Genomic DNA, 19,621 nt, shown 5'->3' on the forward strand with positions numbered 1-19,621 from the left:
CGGGGCCGGAGAACCTCGCAAGATGGCTGAAGCCTCGGAGGGCCCCTCACCTGCCCCCGGTCCTGCTGCTGGCACTCCCGATCCCGCTCCCACACGAGCAGGTTCACCTCCGTTAGTTGGCCAGAAACTTTTATCGGCATCTCCACACTGCAGTTTTTAGCAAAGCGGCTCAGTCCCCCTCTGGACCCATGCAGGTTTCGCAGAGTGGGCCGAGCGGGGAGTACACCAGCTTGCCCAAAAAAGCGGATCGCTTTTCCCGGGATTGCCGCTCGTAAACAGCTTGATGTTGGCTCCAAGGAGCATCAGCAGCACAAGAAAGGGCCAAGGGTGGGTGTCCGGTGGAGGCAGAGCCGCAGCAGGGACTGGCGTGGGCAGCCAGGGAGCCCCAGTCAGGCTGGCAGGGCCTTGAGCCGCTCTGGGCTGCAGGAGTTTGGTTCTGGCTCCTGTGCAGCCACAGCTGCACGAGTGGCACGGCCGGGGATGGGCTCGGGCATCAGTGCTTGCTGTGATTTTGCATTTGGGGTAGTTCATTCTGAAAGCGTCTACTGCAGTCAAAGCTCTTTTTGAATGGAAGTTACCCATGAAAGTCTGAAAAACAGGATCAGTGGTACTCTAGCAAACAGAAATGTTTAAAAAGTAGGCGAGAAGAGGAGAATATGCTTTAAAAGTAATGACTGCCACTAAGAAGAGCTCATCCATTTCTTTCCAGATAATCTTAAACCTACCTGTTTAATTGCCTTCTGCTGCAAGTGAAAGAAATAACATTTATTGGTCATTACTTGCAAACTGAGTCAAGATCTAAGCTTTTTTTCCCTATTCAATGTACCCATTGTTTTTCTATACACATCACTTGAAGGAGTAACAAACAGTGCTTTTGTTTTAGGCAGAGAGGAAAAGTTTTGTATGCCTCTCTGTGGCGGTGTGAGTTCGCTCTTCAGGTATATATAAATATTTAACAGAGGCAGGTTACACTAAATGAAGGCCTGAGTTCAGAGTGTGCTACTTAAGCTGAAACCAAAGTCCTGTTGAAATGAATGAAGCTAGAGTAAATTCAGCTGCTCTTCTGAAAAAGAATGCAGAGAGATTGACATTTCATATTCCTTTAGGTTGATTTATTTAATGGGTTGACCACATCAGTTCAAAGTTCAGATTCTGAGATTACTTATTAACTGTTTTTAATTTGACCTTTACTTTATTTGCAGTGGTTTTTGTTGCATGCTCAGAATTTTAATTTTTCAATTTCTTTTTCTTTTTTTTTTTTTTTTTTTTTTGGCCTGCAAGAAAGTTAGATGCTCTTCTAACTGTTCAGGACATTTTCCTGCTGTATTCCAAACTGGTGTGAAAATCTTCTGGTTTTTTATTAGCCTTGCTTTATAAACAGATTCTATACAATATTATTATTCTAAATAAAAATGTGCTGGTTGGCTTCTTTTTGACATGTTCAGCTTGGGTTTGAGATTTGTCAACTGTCATTCTCCATTCTTACAGTTCATTACTCATTTCCAATAGAATTCCCATGGGTTTAACATCTTGACCTGAAATTATTTGAGACATTTAAGATTCTGTTCATTAGAGTGTGTCATGAGATTTTTTGTAGTTATAAGTAATGCTAGATGAAATTCTCTGTGGATTTTTGACTGGTAAGCCATGGGAAAATACTTTATATTTACAATTTATTCATATTTGTTTGTGTACTATACTTGCAAAACCACGTATTGCTCTACTGAGCTCTATAAAACCTGGGCCCTATTCTAAGACAAACCATTTAACCTGAGACTTGCTACTCTTGAACTTTTCAAACACAAATAAGAGGATCACTGCAATTGAAGCAGCTTAAAATATGACTGGAAATATTTTAGCAGGTCTACAGTGAGAACTTCTGTTTTCCTTCACATACAATTTTAGAAAATGTACAAGGACTTGCAGAAGTGTAGTTTCTCTGGTGTTTGCCATAAAGAGTCCAGCCCACAGGATGAGCTTGACAGGAGAATCTTGAACTCAAAAGGAATGTGCAGCTGTACTATGGCACTCATCACTCAGGGAGCTGTTTCAGAAGTTATTTTTTTCAGCTTCTGCAACATCCCTTACCTGACTGGATGGGTGCTGCAAGTGGAAAATAAAAATAAATTAATTAAAATAATGATTAAAAAAAAGTAGGAAGGTATCTGCAGGGAAATTATATAGAAGTGAGAAAACGGACAAGGCAGGCTGAAAATGCTCAGAGTAAGAAAAGTTCCAGGAAAAATGTTAGCAAGAAAAATATTGCCTGTTTCAGTTACTTCTTTTGAAGTTTCTCCATATGACTTTATAAAAACAATTGCTCTAATAAAGCTGTCTTGAATCTTACAGATTTGAAATGTAAGGAGAATTGTAACTTTGCTGTGAAAAGACTTAACAAGGTTTTAAACAGGCTTATTTGTAACATGATACAGAATAACTACTGTGTTCTTCTCACAGTAGCAATATTAACAGAGAGCAAATTCTGTTAGGTAGCAGTTGTCTGTGTAAGTCACCTTATTAATTGTCCTGTATTAATTTGCCTTAATTTTACATAGATCTGTGCCAGCTGTGCACTTTGAATGAGATGCTGTAATGTTTTTTAGAGTCACTAACACTGGCCTTCCCAGCCATAATAAAGAAGTTATCAGAAATAAACACTAAATATGTTTGAAAAGTCACTGTGCTATCACAGAAATGTATAACTACGGGTAAAATACACATATAAGCTTTAGATTTGCACTTCTGTTTGAAGGAGAGCTGGTCCTTTTAGTCCTGTACTTTATCAGTCTCCAGATGGTTGCACAGGAACTGATAATACTCTGAGCAGGACACCCAGTCCTGCCCCTGTCACTATGTCCTGAGCAGAACAAGGTGCTTCTGTAAATTGCATGGGCTGTTTAAAATATTTTCCAAGAAAAATGAACAAACTCAGTGAAAAGCCCCACGGTTTAAGCTGCAAATGTGTATTTAAGTGAGCAACATGTCACTTCTTTCTGAAATACCAAGTTTGTTTCCTTTTAGCCCGCAAATTCACAGACAAGCATGAATGGGTATCTGTGGAAAATGGCATTGGAACAGTAGGAATCAGCAATTTTGCACAGGTATTGATCCGTCCCCCCTTCTCCAAGTCTGCAATATTTATTTATGCCTATCTGCTCTGTCCTTGCTCTTTGGACATTTACAGGTTTTTTATTGTTTTAATTGCATATGCGACACACTGAGCATGATTTTCTGGACTTAGGTCTATCACATTATTTGTGATATTTGTGCTATCTCAGCATTCTGATAAGGTCTTAATAGCTTTAGATTGAACCTGTGGAGAGCTGAACTTGGTGAGAAACTTCAATGTTCAGCTCTAAGCCTGAGCAGTTCATGGCTGTGAAGAGGACATCACGTACTTTTTTAGGTCAAATTTCCCTTGAACACAAATATGGTGAAATCCCTCTGGCTAAAGAACAGTTGTGAACAGATTTACAGCATGGCATGTATTTCTTACTCAATTCCTTTGGGTTTTTTGTTCTCATGCAGGTACTTGATTTGGAATAGTCACAGGCAAATTCTGGGCAGAGATTCGCTGTATGTGAAACTTAAGAAAAATGAATGGGACAAGCCAGCAATAAATGGAACTAATGTTTCTTAGGACAAGCAGCATCTCCTTTAATCTCAGTTTTCTGTCAATAACTCTAATACTCTGTGAGATCTCTGGTCTTTTTTGAGATAGGATACATGTGTCAGGGAAGAGTTGAGCCAATTCTTATGGTGATACAGGTCTTAGTTAAGTTACTAAGGACAAATTTTGTGCTAACAGCTCTCTGTAGCTGATGCTAAGATCAGCAGATGTTGTTCCTCATTCTGCCAGAAGAAATCTCCATAGAACTTGAGCCTGCGGGTTATTAGCACTGTAATAGAGAAACAATAATTTGGTATTTGGGCTATGATAACAAAACAGTTTATTCATATTAAGCATTTGCTAAGAAAAAGTGAAAAATACTCAATCCTTAAAGAATGAGAACAACATTTAGAGACAGAGACTACTGATATGCAGATTCTAGAGTTACTGTATCAGTCCTCTTCTATGCATAGTTTTGTTAATGTATGCTCTGATGCTTTTGTTTTGCTTTTAAGGAAGCATTAGGAGACGTTGTTTACTGTAGTCTTCCAGAAGTTGGGACAAAATTGAGTAAACACGGTAAGTTTCAATTCTAGTTGCTCTTGAAGTGATTATTCTACTCATCCCACTCTTCCTTTGCAAAGATGCATTTTCTGAAATAATATTTATGGTCATTAATATCATTATGAAGTTTCTGTATGCAAAATAAATTCAGGTATTTCTACAAGAGACAGCTTTAATTTGAAATTCTCACTGTCAAGACTGTGCTTAGCAGCAGAAAATACCTGCTTTTTAAACTGTGAAGAAATTTATTCAAAGAGACAGTATTTAAAATATTTTTTGTAATGATTTTATCTATATTTTGTTTTTCAAATATTTGTGCTTTGATCTGAACTTGCAAGTGTTTATTTGTAATTCTCCAGTTATACACTTTGTGAATTGCATGAGGTGAAACTTCTAATTGATATCAAGGTCTAACTTTTCTACAAATATAGGACTCAGTAATTTTGGGGTATTAAATGTAATCACAGGTTTTTGCTTATTAGTGATGTACAAATTGTTACATTCTTCATCATTCAATTATGTAACTTTTCTTGTTAAAGAAAGTGAACATAAACAGGTAGAAATGAAAGGCCTTTTCCTGTATTAACATTGAGAGCTGTCTGGGTAGTATATGAGGAAAAGCTTGTCATTATCTTTAGACAATTTTTTAAAAAGAAATGTGGGTTTATGAGGTAAAGGAGAAGGCCTTTCTTCTGCCATCCTTACTGTGGAATAGCTCCCTATCAAACTGTTTTGGCCAAATGTGTTACATTGAATGCTGACTGTTAGACAAAAGGTCTCTCTGTGTAGGATTTTAATTAACCAACTTGTAGTTTTGCTTTATTTGAAGGAATTTCATTTCCGTTTAAGTTCTTCTCTTTTCTGCCCATTCTGGCCTCAGTCTAATTCCAAGCTTTCCCAGAACAAGTTGTTCTCAGATCCCTTGTGCTGGTGCCTATCTACTCTTCTGACAGGTCCCTGTTCCTTCAGCCTCTGTCTTGTTTGCTTGTGGCTGAGAACTGCTCTGCACTAACATTGCTCCAGGCACCATTTCCATAACTCCCTCCAAAACAGGAAAAAGGGAAGAGCTGCTGGGTGCTTCCAGTGTGGTGCTTCTGAATACTAATGTGTGTTTTCCAGTGAATGCAAATATAACACTTGATAGCATTTCTGAAGGAAAAATGGGATTGCTGAAATTGTGGCTGTGTTGATTTTGTAACCAAATTATGAATAAAAAGGTTTAAATTGTAGCTAAAAGGCACATTTAAACCTCTTGCAGCAAGAGCTGGGTGTTGTTCCTTCTAAGTTAATATATCATGTGCTGTGGGGCTTTAGGCAAAGGATTAACCAAATGTAAGAAATTCCTGTCCCTTCTGTAGTAGCCAGCTAGCACAATTTCCCCAGAATTCAAGACCATAAACATCAAATTTAATAATGCTGATCCTTGTCATAAAGTGGGTGACTTCAGTCTGTCTTCTTGCTCAAGATGTAGACATTTCTTCACTGGTTGGGTCATCACCAGGATGTCTGACTGAAAAAACTGCAGTGCTTCGTGTTTTCCCCTTAGAAACATTCCATCATATTCTCTGTTTCAGATGAGTTTGGAGCTTTGGAAAGCGTGAAAGCTGCTAGTGAACTCTACTCCCCTCTCTCAGGAGAAGTGACTGAGATTAATGCTGCCCTTGCAGATAATCCAGGGCTTGTCAATAAATCTTGTTATCAAGATGGTAAGATGTCATTTTTATCTTTCAATAATGAATACTATGTGGATTCTTGCTACTACAAATGGCTCTGCAATTCCTGTTCTTCCAGTTCAATGTTGTGGAGACTTAAATGGAATATACTGAATGTAGTTCAAGCCCAATAAAATTTAACATTAAAGCATTATAACAGTCTTATCTTTGAACAGTGGTTTTACATCCTATTTTCAGATATACACTGTGGCTGAATTTAAATCTACTTCCCTTGACTCCATTTCTAGTTTTGGATCTTGTAAGAGTTCATGATACTGAGCTCAGGCTCCTTTATTCTTTCCAGACAGTATCTCCCTATGCCACTGTCAGAGCCAGCACTAAATTACACAACTGCTCTGACCCCAAAGGCCATTTCTTATGATGGGATGGTTGGTTGTTCATTTTTTCAAATACTGAAACATTGTTTTGCCTGCACAAAAACCTGGCTGATTCTCCAGTGCTCCAAGGCTGGTTGTTCCTGCTGGGAGTGCTTTCCTAAAGCAGTAATAGGAATGCATCTTTCTTGTAGGATGTTAGCAACCCTTTATTTTTTAATTTCCTGACTACAGGTTGGCTTATCAAGATGAGCCTATGAGAAATACATAAAATCCATTGAGGACTGAGCTGGAATAATGAAATAAATTCATACAAAATATTTCAGTGTAGTTTGTCATCAATCAAGGAAATACTGAATATCCAGTTTTGGCAACTTGAAAAGCACCACTTAAGATCACATATACAAGACTATAAATAATTACAGTGATGAAAGTGTTTCACATCAGTGTACCCAAGAGGGTTTTTTATTCTGTTGTCTGATTCATGTAACTCCAGATGTTATCTATAATATTTTGGGAAACAAAATTCACTTGCTAAAATACATAGTTTCATAGATTCATTTGACATCAAATTTACTAACAACAGCCTTAAAATGGCAGTTTTGTCATAGGCACGTGACTGTTCTCATAATCTGGACTACTGTTTTCCCTGAGATACTTTTCTATTGCTCCCAGACCATTGAAAAGCAGTGTCTTCCTAAACTCCTCATGTTTTTCTTTCTTAGTTGTGAAGATGATACCAAAAAAGGAGAAGCCATATCAACTACCTCTCTGTGTGATTTTTATTTCTTTATAGAATTTATTAATCCTTTGCTTTCCTTCTTTTTTTTTTTTTTTTTTTTTTTTACTGTGTACTCAAATAGTCCTGCCTGTGAGGCAGGAGGGATGGGGGCCCTGCCTTCCCCTTTCTGTGCTTTCTTAGTGTGCAAAGCTCCTGCAGTGATTGTTTATCCAGGTTCTACAGTGGCTTATTTAGGCTGTATTTTTGTCTAGCAAACACTACCTAAGTCACAACTCATAAAGCAATTAATTTTACATCTTGTGCCTGGCAATTGTGATTTCAGCAGAGCAGAGGCTTGTGAAAATTGTGTGATCAGGAATAGTTTGACATATGTATCCATGCGTGTCTGTATTTAAGATCAATTAGGGCAACTGCCCTAATGACATCGCAGGACTGAACCCAAAACTTCCCCTTGGCAAACCAGTGAACTAAAGCAGCTGATTCCATTAGACTTAATATTTAATGAATCCACAAATGTGCTCTCAAAGTTGATGTGACATCTAAGGGTAAGGTGGAGTTGTACACACCTGCACTTCAGGAAAACGCAATAGTACAGCAGAGTTTTGGTCTAAAGCCATTCCCCACAATTTTAAAATGGTTATTAGCAGCTAAGTACAAAACAGGAACAAACCCCAATGATTTAAGTTGATCTAAGAGGAAGCAGAGGAATGCTTAATTCATGTAAGATGACTAAAGCAAAATTCATGTTCCTTTGAAAGTTCCTTCTTTCTAAAGGGATATGAATCACAGCCCTTCTAAAGGGCAGAAATACATTGCTGGTAATACAGAAACCTTTCTAATGTACAAAAAGAGGGTTTCTTTTATGATCTGAAGGGATGTGAAAGTAATTGGCTTGGTGGTTTTTGGGTTTAAATCCTAGGAGCAAACTTTTGCTACACAAGTCACACATCAAAGCCCTGCCAAGAGAGAATCTACTGTGTATTTCAGATGGTTTCATCTTCTCCACAGGAGTTAAACTGCAAAATGTATAAGAGGAAAGAGGGAGTTTGACTGTTCCACAGGAGTTCTAACTTGGCAGTGGTTGATAAAAGGCTCTTGTAAACCTAGAGTAAATGTTTCAAAAACTCTCAGTACTTATTCATTATTCACAGCTCCATGGAGTAGTTGTTGTGACAACATTCAGGGCCCAGAGAGCTGGGAGCTTGGTCCTGGCCTCTTACAGACTCTGCATCAGTTTCAGTCTCTCACCTCCTGTGCACTTTGGAAGGGAAAGTTTGTTTCAAATACAGTATGTGCAGGAAAACGGAGATAGGAATGCAGGAAAATGATACTATTTGATACTGTTTCTTTCACCATCTTTTTCCAACTTGGCTAGAGGGTAACAGGCCCTTCATTCTTTGCCGTGTAATACATGACCCTTGTGGATCTCTGTAGAGGTCAGCCCAGAGCACTGTAACGCATTTTTATACTATTTCCCCCTTAAAATGTTTGTATTTTTAAATTTTGATCAATAAAATAGTAATTTCTGTAATGCCCTAAGGAACCTGGGGAACAATAAAAACCCATTTGCCCATTTAAACTGTAGTAGCAGTGTACATACATCAGTGTGGATAAATGACAACTGTCTGGGAAAAGCACCTGAAACAGAATTCAACCTCTCTTTCATGGTGCACAGATGGAAAATGGATGTTCTGTTGCTTAAAGAGGAGGACCAAAAACATGTCTATCCCTAATCCTTTTAAAATTTTATACAACTTTAAAGTGACTTATTCCTCTTAAAATGGGAGCAGCAGTACTTAGGTGCTTTTTTTTTTTTTTTTCCTATGTGATTTATGCCAAGAGCTGTGATGTTCTGCTGTTTAGGACAAATGATGTCTATTGGACCAAATATTTTTATACCTTTCTACAATTCGCTCAACTACCTGAATTATGCTGCCAAAAGAATGTATTCTTGTTTGATGTTTGCTACCCAAGCAGAGCTCCAAGCATCCCATAACTTCACTATGTTCAGCAGCAGCAGGAAGCCTCAGGTAGACCACCAGGCACTGATAGAAGCCAGACTGCAAGAGTATGAATGCAGCACTTGCTGACATGAATCCACAATTAATGTCTTTATCAACATAAAGAGATGGAGTGAATGTGCATTACCTTTGGTCTATGGCACGATTTTAAATGCTTTTGTATAAATTGTTGGGAAAAATGTCAGGCTTGTTCATCAGTGTGTGCTCCTACAGAAAATTAATAAAGGAGGTGATTTCTTACAAAAATAATCACTTTATCTGTGACCTCTTAAGTCTTGATCCTGAACTGAAGAATGTTACAATTACAGGATAATTTATATACATTATAGATTCAATAGAGAGATTTAGTTTATGGCAAATTATAATCCCACAACCAATAATTACATCTCTGTATCTCCTGGGGGTTAATTATATCATCTCCTTTCTTTGTGCCAACACTTCCTCACTGCTCCACAAGTACCAACCCCTTTTTCTCCCCAGTTATCTATCTGACTTACAGAAGCTAAACTTAGTTCCCTAAGTTTTTCAATCCATATTTTATTTGCTAAGATTTCTATCAACATCAGTCCCCAAAAGCTTGCATACCTTACATTTTGCCTGTTTTTAAGCCAATGGAGTGCTGCATCTCTCTGTGAATCTTGGGCTTGTCATTATATAAATAAAAATCACGTAATTGTTACTAGAGAGAGAAAAAAACCGTTTTAAAATAAAGGGACAAAAATACATCAAAACACTGGGCAGTGTTTTGATGAGCATAAAAGAAGGGCAATGTCAACTTCACTCTCATTAAATTAGCAGTGAGACAATCTGTTAAGCAGCTCTGATTAGAAGTGCAGCAAATCTCAGTATCCAATGTTTGCCTGAACTGGTGTCTGCAGACAGGTGATGTCCCATGGCTATGGATCCTCTTTCCTTCTCCTTTGGAGTGATAGATTGGGAATCTAAAACCTCCCTGTAGTAATGGTTCCCAGCACAGGGTTTTAATCTGCCGAACTGACACAAAAAGGACACGACATCCATCTTCAGCCCAGCCGAGTGAATAAACTGTACTGCAGCAATAAATCAACCGCTGAGCACACGAGGCTTTTCTGCTGTGACGTGGGGAGATCACACAGCAAAGAGGCAAAGGGAATTGCACCACCTGCACTAAATATTCTGGAGAAGAGAAAGAAAATCTAAGAAAAAATTCTGCCATATTCATGAACACAGGTCACCCGTGGAAAAAATGCTTCAGGTCGCAAACGGTGACCTGACTGAAACGACTGCCACTAAAAATCCGAATTATCGCACAAATTCACCACACGGTGGCACTCGGAACGTGTAAGCCCGGGCAGAGGGCAGTGGCCGGGCCTCCAGCTCCCAGCGCTGCGGGCTCAGCGCAGCTCCGGGGCCACGCACTCACCCGGGGCAACTGGAAGAGCAGCAAAAAACATGAAGACATCCTGCTCCATTGAAAATGTTCAAAACACACAGACACACTTCTCACAGCACTGTAGGTAACAAAGGAATTAACCTGAACCTCGTTTTATTTTACCCAGCATGATGTGACTGAACTGATGGAAAACAGCATCCTTGGGGATGGTATTTCCAGGGAACAGGACCTCATGGCTGTAAGGCAATATTAAAACACTCTCGAGCAACGTCCAATCATTGCAAATCATCACCAAGATATGCTGCAGATGGCACAGGCAAATTTTGAGAGCAGCTTAGTAGTGTCCTTAATGTAATTTTCTCCACTCTCCCCACATCGATTGAGACACAGTCTAAGAACAGTTGTTTAATAGCTTTAATATTCAACAGTTTTTGAATAGCTTGTTCTTGTCTAAGAATATTCCTGGGCAGGAGAATTGACTCTGTGGTATCTGGATTGCTTAGAGTTTGCCCCACAATATTGATGTCTCTCTCTTCCTGACAAAGCATAATTCAGTCACTTCAGACCTGATCTATTTTAATGCAGCACAAGTATCCTACATCCTCTGCTATTAGGCTGTTTTATTTGTCGTTTTTTTATAGTGTTTAATTATTCATGCTGTTGAATGTAGTTTGCTTAGAGAAGCATTTAAATGGAGGTACAGCACTTGTACCTTTCTCTGACCATGAAAGTCAATCCACAGGACAGAAGGATGAGTCTGCACTTCTCAGGACACAAGAGAACTTCTGCTTTCTGCCATCACCTGCCTCCCTTCTTCACTTCATGGGTCTGGATCAAGAGAAAATGACAGATTTAAGCATTCTTGGCAACTCCTGGCTGTTCTGAGAAGCCCTCACTTGTGCCACCACTGGTAAGGCAAAGCCAATGATAAAACTGGTGTAATATCACCATTGCACAGCTCTTTTTTCCTGCAGTGCATCACCCTCATCCACAACTGGAACATTTTGGGAACTTTCTATTAGGCCATGGAGCATGGGCCTGGTAAATATGTAAAATAAAAAAGAAAATTCTGCTGTTCAAAGCCTTGATAGGACTTTTTTTTGTCTACTTCCCTCATCTTCCATAGGCTTAAGGACAACATGGTCCTTTAGGCATGTCCCTGCTTCTGTGTGAGCTGAAGGAGTGTTTCTACAAGGAATCAAAGAGAGTCTTGCAAAGACCCCCTCCTTAGAGGCAGCACAACCACGTCCTGTTTCTCCTTCCTCCCTGCCCCTGTGCACATGGAGCACTGCAAGGAAGAAGAGGGATTCAAGGAGAGGTCAAGGAGAGGTCAGGACCATGGCTCTAAGTCATGGCAACAGCACGAGAGGAACGGGGATGATGTTGCAGGAGAACCTGAGCTGATCAAGAAGCTCCCTGACACTGAAGGACCAGGCTCTTGCTCCCCGTCCCTCCTCCTTGGCCTCTGCCTCCCCTCTGTACCTGATCCCCCCCACTCCTGCCAGCTCTGGTGGGGACAAGTCCCCCATTTGAGAGAGCTGTAGGATTCCATTCATTCCCTGAGCGAATTCAACTCTTGACCAAAAATCATTGATAGACTCCCAGAAGCCCCCAGATGTGGTCGTTTAGAGAGAGGGATTATTATTATTATCATTAGTAGTAGTATGACTGTCTGATACTTCACTTATTTTAACTCCTGTTATTCATAAGACTTTCTATCTACAACATTTAGTTCTGGCTAATCAACAGATGAATTACCATAGTCGTATACTGTCCTGTGTAAGAGTGAAAATAATGAAAAATTAATCCAAGACTAAAGAACAGTGTAAAACTAATCTTCATTATAATCATCACTCAGAACTGTAATCTCATTACTTCAGGACCACTCAAGTATAACAGCAGTTTTGAATTCAAAGCATATTCCCTACCAAAAAGAAATCTAAATTACATTCTGTGATTCTAACTAACGCGGTCTACTCTTTATATAATGGTATCTTAAGAAAACAGCTCTAGATTCTGTAATTTATGTGCACTAAGAGTTCATTTTTACTTGAACAGAAAGATTAGATAGATGGTAAATCACAAAACATTCCCTCTAGAAAAAAAAAAAAAATCTAGAGCTAATATTAATTAATTACTTTGCTCTTCCAACGAAACACATACATACAAAAGAATTATTAATAATGAGACAGCTAAGCAGATGTTTCTGAAAGAGAATAGAAAAATAAATTGTACCAATTACATGAGAACAAACACAGAACATTTTTTCTCCTTGCGGCTATATGGCTTTTATCTGTATTCTTTAAAAAGCCTTAAAAAGTGTTAGTTAAAGAAAAATTGAAAACTGTTCTTAGCATTGCAAGAGAAGATGCTGAGTACACTGAAATATTGAACAGCAGCACATTGTAACAATTCAAGAAACAAATATTTTGAAGCTGGGAATGAACAGAGAAAGAATATTTGGAAGAGTACTTGGGATCATTTAGCTGATACTGGGACAGCCTCAACTCTGCAGTTCAGGCAGCCCTTCCTCAACCACAGAATGCTAAAACGGGGCTGAAATGGTGCTATTGAAACAAGACAATAAAAACAGCCACATACATTTACACCCACTGATCATCCCATCCCATCCCATCCCATCCCATCCCATCCCATCCCATCCCATCCCATCCCCCCAGCAGAACTCCTCCAGCAACGTCCACAGAGAACACTCAGTAGAGACACCCTCGGGACAGGCTGGCTGGGAAAAGTGCCCCTAATATCAGGTATTTGTCTCAGATTTGCAGGTACATCACAACATGCACAGTGGAGGCTTTGAAACATCACTGCTTCAGATCCTCAACAAAAAAAACCATCATGGTTTGTCAGTTTAAGAAAAAAAATAGTTTTATAGTCACCACATGCTCATGATTTGTCTCATTAATCTTTAATGGCAGCTAGAAGCTACAGGTTTATAAATATATCTCTTTTATAATTGTGACAAGCAGTGACTAGATGCAGTTTTGGTGGAAAACTTTCTGAAATACTGTAAGGCTAGGTAAATTACAAGGCATTATTAGAAAATGTTGATTTTGACTTTTGGTGATATTACATTAACTTTTACAAACATTAGAAACAAACATTATTTGGTGAAATATAAACATTGCAGAAGACACTACAACCAAAAGTAATTTACTAGTCAAGTACAGAGTTAAGTAACAATTTTTTTTTCAGAACGAAGTCACAGTAAATCAAAGAAACAGTAATAAAAACCTGCATGTTGAAGAACACTCTCTTCAACAGACAGAACCTCAATTTGTGTAACACTGCAAGGGAGGAGTTGGTTTGTTCAAACCTCTCCAAGAACAGCAATTCTCTGTCACGGCAATTTTCCTGCAGTGCAAAATGGATTTGTGCCCAGATATTGGCAGGTTTTGCACCCAGGGTGCCCCCCCATGAAGGAGGTACACAAACATTTGTTATACCACAGTTCAGAAACTTGACACACAAGTAATCCCAGCCAATTTTAGTTTGTCTACTTTCAATCAGCTTTAAAAACACCCTTATTAGCTCTTTGAGTTAAAAGTGTAGTACAATTTGGCTTTTTGTTTTAAAATACAGAAATACAAACATTTTAAAACTCACAATAGTAACACAACTTTTGTCCTAGAAGGTGATAAGTGTAACATGTGAGACTTGATTATGCAATTTTATGAAATATTGTCTTGTTATTATTATTCAGAGGAGTTTCTTATGATTTAGTGAAGTCAGGTTGGACAAAAAGAGCCTGAAGTTATAACACCATTTAAGACACACAGTTTCCTTAATGACACTTTAAACTGAATATTCTACACACAACCCAGTGACACACGAACGACACCAATCAAGTTAATCCCTATAAAAACAGGTGCACCATAGAATTGCATAGAAAGAAATCCCTGGCATTAATAGCTTGCACTGGAGACTAGGACTTTCTCCCTGCCATTCTAGATCAAAGCATGTATGTTTTTTAAAAAGCACATCTCACACTTGACATTATTCTTAGCTATACTCTTTGGAATCACTAGTGCATATGTAATTTCAAGCAATTTTTATACTTCATGCTATTGTTTAATAACTAGAACATGAAAATTGCAAGGAAAAAATTTCCCTGCTTTCCCCTCCAAAAATCTAATGTAAAATAATCTTCCTATGTAGCATAAAAATAAAATCAAATCTTTCCTCAACAACAGAGGCCTCAAGCAAAAGCCAGTGACTGAATGAAGAGCATATTCACACCAGGCGGGGAAATCCAGGGTCAAAAATCCTTTCTGTGAAGTAATTTTAAAATAGTATTTATAAGTTGGATAAAGAAAAACTCCAAGCAATAGCCAGTGGTTTATAGCTCAGTATCCACTTTGCTCATGGAAGACCTACATTCAAGTCCATACACAGATGTAAGGAAATACTCTCACCACTTCTTTATTTTGGGGCAATTCTCTCCTATTGGCTGAACTTGAGAAAATTGAAGCAGGTGTGTTTCCCTGAACATGTTGAATTTTGAAATATGCCATCATCTTCTGTTTTAAACAAAATACTGATCAGCTCTACATAAGGCCAGTGGGCTTTGTTTTACAGCAATATTGACTATATTTACTTCTTGCCTTGAACTATTTATGTTGGAAAATCCTTAATTTCAGTGCTCAAAAATACTTCCATTCCATTAAGTAATCCTTCCATTTACTCCAAACATGTGCACATGAAGTACCTACAGGAAACAGAATTACTGAGGGTTTGCCAAAAAGCCATGCAGAATAGCTGGAAGGTAAAAGTAATTTACTTCAGATATTCCTTGCAGTGAGCACTTTTGTTTCCTGATACAAACTCTGCAGACAGATTAAATCCATCCAAAAGTTTTAACGATGTGCATTATGCAGCATCAGATAAATAACAGTAAAATTTGAAAAGGCCAGGTCTCCACAAACAGATTTCATAGAAAACTAGAACTTCTGGTTTCAGATAGAATATATATTTAGAATATTTGTGCAAGAGGTGAATATATACAATAAATATATTCTGTTATATTAACTATAGTCACAATTGGGTTTCTTTTTTACTTAACTACATAAATGTAGAGGTGTACCAAGGAGACATATTTCTGACTTTTTTTTCACAGTAATATGGGAAAATATTATCAGATTTCTCTGGCTGCTATAGATACAGGATTTCTGGCACAGCTAAAAATGTGCCAGGAATTAAGATTATTATATTTTTGCAAAAAATTTCATTTTAATGACAAATTAATTATTGGGCTTCTGGTGGGAGAGCTAAGGAACATGTGAGCTTCATTTCTAGGAAATGCTGAAAGGCACATAAAAATTTTAATATATAAGCTGTTCAAAAAATCAGATTCTGAGTATTTCTGCAGGTTACTTTACATTAAAATTAGCAGCTGCTTGCCTGTTGGCATTATGGAAAAACATTTCATGTATCTGTAAAGGGATGATGCTTATTCATGGACAGACATTTGTTCATTCAAGTGATACATTTGCCCTCACATCTGCTGAAACAACAGTGTGCACTTACTCTGTTGTTTACTGAGATACTGAGGCACACACATTCACATCAAAAAAGTTACTTGCAAATGGTAAAAGGAGAAAAAACTTAATTTACCTGGAATTATATACATTTAGTGAACATAAGTAGAACAGCTTCAGTAACTGATTTAATGCTAATAAATAATATGTTTAGCTAGCTGAAATTCCATTTACAATCACTTAACAGTTCTGATTCATTTTAGGATTTCTGATAATTAGGGTAAATTTTCAAAATATTACCATAGAAGGCATAGAATCACATGCAAAACCCCTGCCAGTTCCAGTGTGAAGCAGCAAACATCCATGTCTATCAGACATACAGTACAACTCGACTCGCTGTATAAATCCACATTATAGTGCACATAAAATAACATGGCACATTTCATAAAGCTGCAACTTTGCACCATAAATGACAGACACATTTTTACATCTGCAGAGACATAAGCAATGAATAATTCATTTACAAGTGAAGTACACTTGGATTATTGCCTTGCCTAAACCATTCTGGTATCACTTGGAAAGTGAGGTGGCATGAACTCCAATCCTGCAAATGAAAACATTTTTTCCAGAAACAGATAGGCTTGAAAATTTTCAAATATTTAACTTTGCTTGTGAAACTTCTTTTTCTTGAACAATATTATTTAGAAATATAATTTTAAAAAGTTGTTTGGCTCATGCTCCCAATAAAATGATTGGTGTCCTGCCAAATTGAAAATGACCCCCTTCAACACAGGTTTTTCTCCTCAAAGTCATTGTTTATGTATTATACAAACATAATTTGATGTTTTTATTTCATTTCCACTTATCACAATGCTTCTAGCAAGTATTAGATGGCATGGATGGTATCAGATTGAAATCTAATGGATTGAAAACTACATGAATGCTGCCAGTGGAAAAATACAGCCATTGCAACTGAACATGTGTGTGGAAATACGAATAAACCTTTCTTGGAGATAAATTCATGTGACAGAAGTGCAAATGTGTAATCAAAGTAGTGCAGCTTTGGCATATGCCACTGATAATTTCTATGAAAACACCTCAATCTCCTTCCACAGACTTCATCAATAGCATTCCCAGGTCAAAGCTGGCTGGGTGCAGCCTTCCCTTTCCAGGCATTACAATGGATTTGTCTCTAAATCTTCTACAAGACTATGTCTTTTACTGGACTTGCATATGTACCATCAATAATCTCTGATCAAGCCCATAAAGTTACTCACAAAATTCAGGTTGAGGTCAGGATTAACCGCTTGAAAGCTTAGGAAACTGTCGTGCAAAACACTGTCCTGGTATGCTACAACTTCAAAACGTTTAATACTCAGATTTGTGCTTGGCAAAGGTGGCCATAAATGTAAGAACAATAATATCTGAACAGTATTACAAAGCCATAGCCCAATTCTGCCTGCAAAATTCCAGCCAAGAACAACAGTAAGTTCACCTAAGTTATGATAAAAAATAAAGTGTAATACAACAACCTCCTTGAGCACTTGATGCATGTACATCCATTTAGGTAATCCAGATTGAAAGTGTTTAAGACATAGGTGCGAGAAGGAGATTTTAAAACTTTTTTAGAGACTTTTAGAGAATTTTTAGAAACCTGCAGAAACTGCACAAATCAAATGTTAATGAAAACTGCCAATCACTAGAAAATAATTTTGGAGTTCTAGAATTTTTCAGTGTTAAAAATGTTCTTTAGCACTGCCTGTGTTTTCAAAGCCATTGAAACAATAAACAGGAAATCTTGCTAAAACTTCATAAGCAAAGTTGCAGCATCAGTTGCTCTAAAATGCATAGAAACTACTTTTTTCTCCAAGCATTTTCAGTCCACATAACAGCTGTTGGTTCACTCTGTTGGTTAAAAAGGCCAAGCTTTTGGAAAGCTACAACATATAAATAAATGATGGTTTTCTATACTTCTAGCAGATTTCAAAGTGCTTTCAAATGGAGACAAGTCTTCTTCCTTCTCTCCAGTATTAAGGCTCTTATAAAAAGCATAAATTCAACTAAAAGACACTTGGGCTTTCTGTATCAAATACACCACTTAATATGTTTTAATCACAAACATTTTAAGACCCTAGTTGTGTTATTCTAGCTTTATAAATGTGTTCTAGCAACTTACAAGATTACTGTATTACAAGATGGGGACCTTAATATACTAAATTGTGAAATACTCAGTAGAAGATACTGACAGTGTATTTCGGTTAAGTTCTGTTTCATTAAAAGCACAGGGATTAGAACACTGACTGGGAAATTAAAACCAAGCTACCAATACTACAGAAAGCAGCCTTGCTACTACTTCCATTAAATCAGAACCAGAAATCTGCAGAAATGAAATGAAATGCTCTTTCCCATCGAGTTTCCAGACCTCTTTTTTTCCCCCCAGAATGTATGGGTTTAATTATTCTGACTGAATCAGACCCTCAGGAGACAAAACTGCTCTCAATTCTCACCGATGTCAAAAGGTTCTGTGAGAACTCATTACTCCAGACATTACTCAAGCTGCTTGGGACGCTTAACCCTTTCAAGAAACATAAAAATGCAGTGTAAAAATTTACATTTCATTCCAGAACAACCTACAGAAAATCCAAGATCTTAAAGGCCTGATCTTACAGCCCTTCATAACCAGAAAATCACATTGACATGGTTTTACCACTCAGAAGTCATATTTGCAGAGGCCCCTCTCCAGCAAACACACACATGCCTCAATCCTGGAAAATTAGCACCCAGATTTGGCACCAGCACTACCTATATTCAGCTGAACTCCTGAAAAAGCAAGTTTAAAAAGGAAAATGCTATGTTTAGTGCTAATATAATTTAAAACATACCTTTGAAGGCAGAAGTCACTATGCTGTGTAATTTTGATTGATATATTTTATATGGCAAGGTAGAACTTCCTTTGATTTGTCTGATTAAACCTCACCAGTTTTGTGAAATCCATCACTTACTGAAATTATTATGAAGGATTTGGAGCAGGAAATTCAGAAATCTGGCTCCTGCACTGATACTGTTTAATTAAACTCTTAACAGGAATAAAAATGAAGGTGTTACTTGTAATGCAGACTAGAATTACAGATTCAACTCTTGCCGTCTCTCCTTCCTTTGGTGCAATTCCACGACTTTCCTGTTGACCTAAACACAAGCAGCTTTGTGAGACCAATCCTACCGAAACAAACACTAGATCCTGACAAACTTTTCCATCAACGTACCACGCGAATTCTAAACCAAAACACTTTCTTTTTAAAATCTCCCGGTGAGTTGTGTTTCAAATAGGATGTGATACTGGTTTTTTTCTAACTATGTTTAAATACCTGAAAGAGGGTTCAAAATGAAAAAAAACCAAAAAACCACCTTTGCTTTAAAACGAACATTTTCACGCACAATGAAACACAGCTGTGCCTTGGGACATCTGTACTCTTGTCTTTTTGGGTTCAAAACCATAACCTGTCCCTTAGCCTGCACTATCAGGCCCTTGACCCCGCGGGACAATTAACACGAGTGGGTCAGCGAGGCGCTGAGGGCGGATCCAGCCCCTCGCCGGAGCCGGGCTTTGCTTGAGCAGGATTAGGCAAATAGGACGGAGGGATGCCCTATATAGGGCAGTGCCCTCCGCGTTACCTGCTGAGGTAACAGCAGCTCAGCCTGACCTCCGGGGCCGGGAGGATGTGCACTCACCTGCGGATTCCGGTCCTGACCGGCACATTCCTCACACATTC

The 19,621-nt window shown here is 38.2% G+C and overlaps 1 protein-coding gene across 1 annotated transcript; it reads left to right on the forward strand.

The window, feature by feature from the left end:
* The first annotated feature begins 185 nt into the window (after positions 1-185).
* Positions 186-9,233, forward strand: GCSH (glycine cleavage system protein H). The gene is made up of 5 exons (XM_017740978.1): positions 186-338; positions 3,022-3,101; positions 4,126-4,189; positions 5,749-5,880; positions 6,456-9,233. Exons 1-5 carry the CDS (start codon positions 284-286, stop codon positions 6,479-6,481), a joined length of 357 nt encoding a protein of 118 aa, XP_017596467.1. The 5' UTR covers positions 186-283; the 3' UTR covers positions 6,482-9,233.
* Positions 9,234-19,621: the final 10,388 nt, after the last annotated feature.

Source organism: Corvus brachyrhynchos, unplaced genomic scaffold (genome assembly GCF_000691975.1).
Source record: "Corvus brachyrhynchos isolate BGI_N302 unplaced genomic scaffold, ASM69197v1 scaffold26, whole genome shotgun sequence".
In the NCBI taxonomy this organism is placed as follows: Eukaryota; Metazoa; Chordata; class Aves; order Passeriformes; family Corvidae; genus Corvus; species Corvus brachyrhynchos.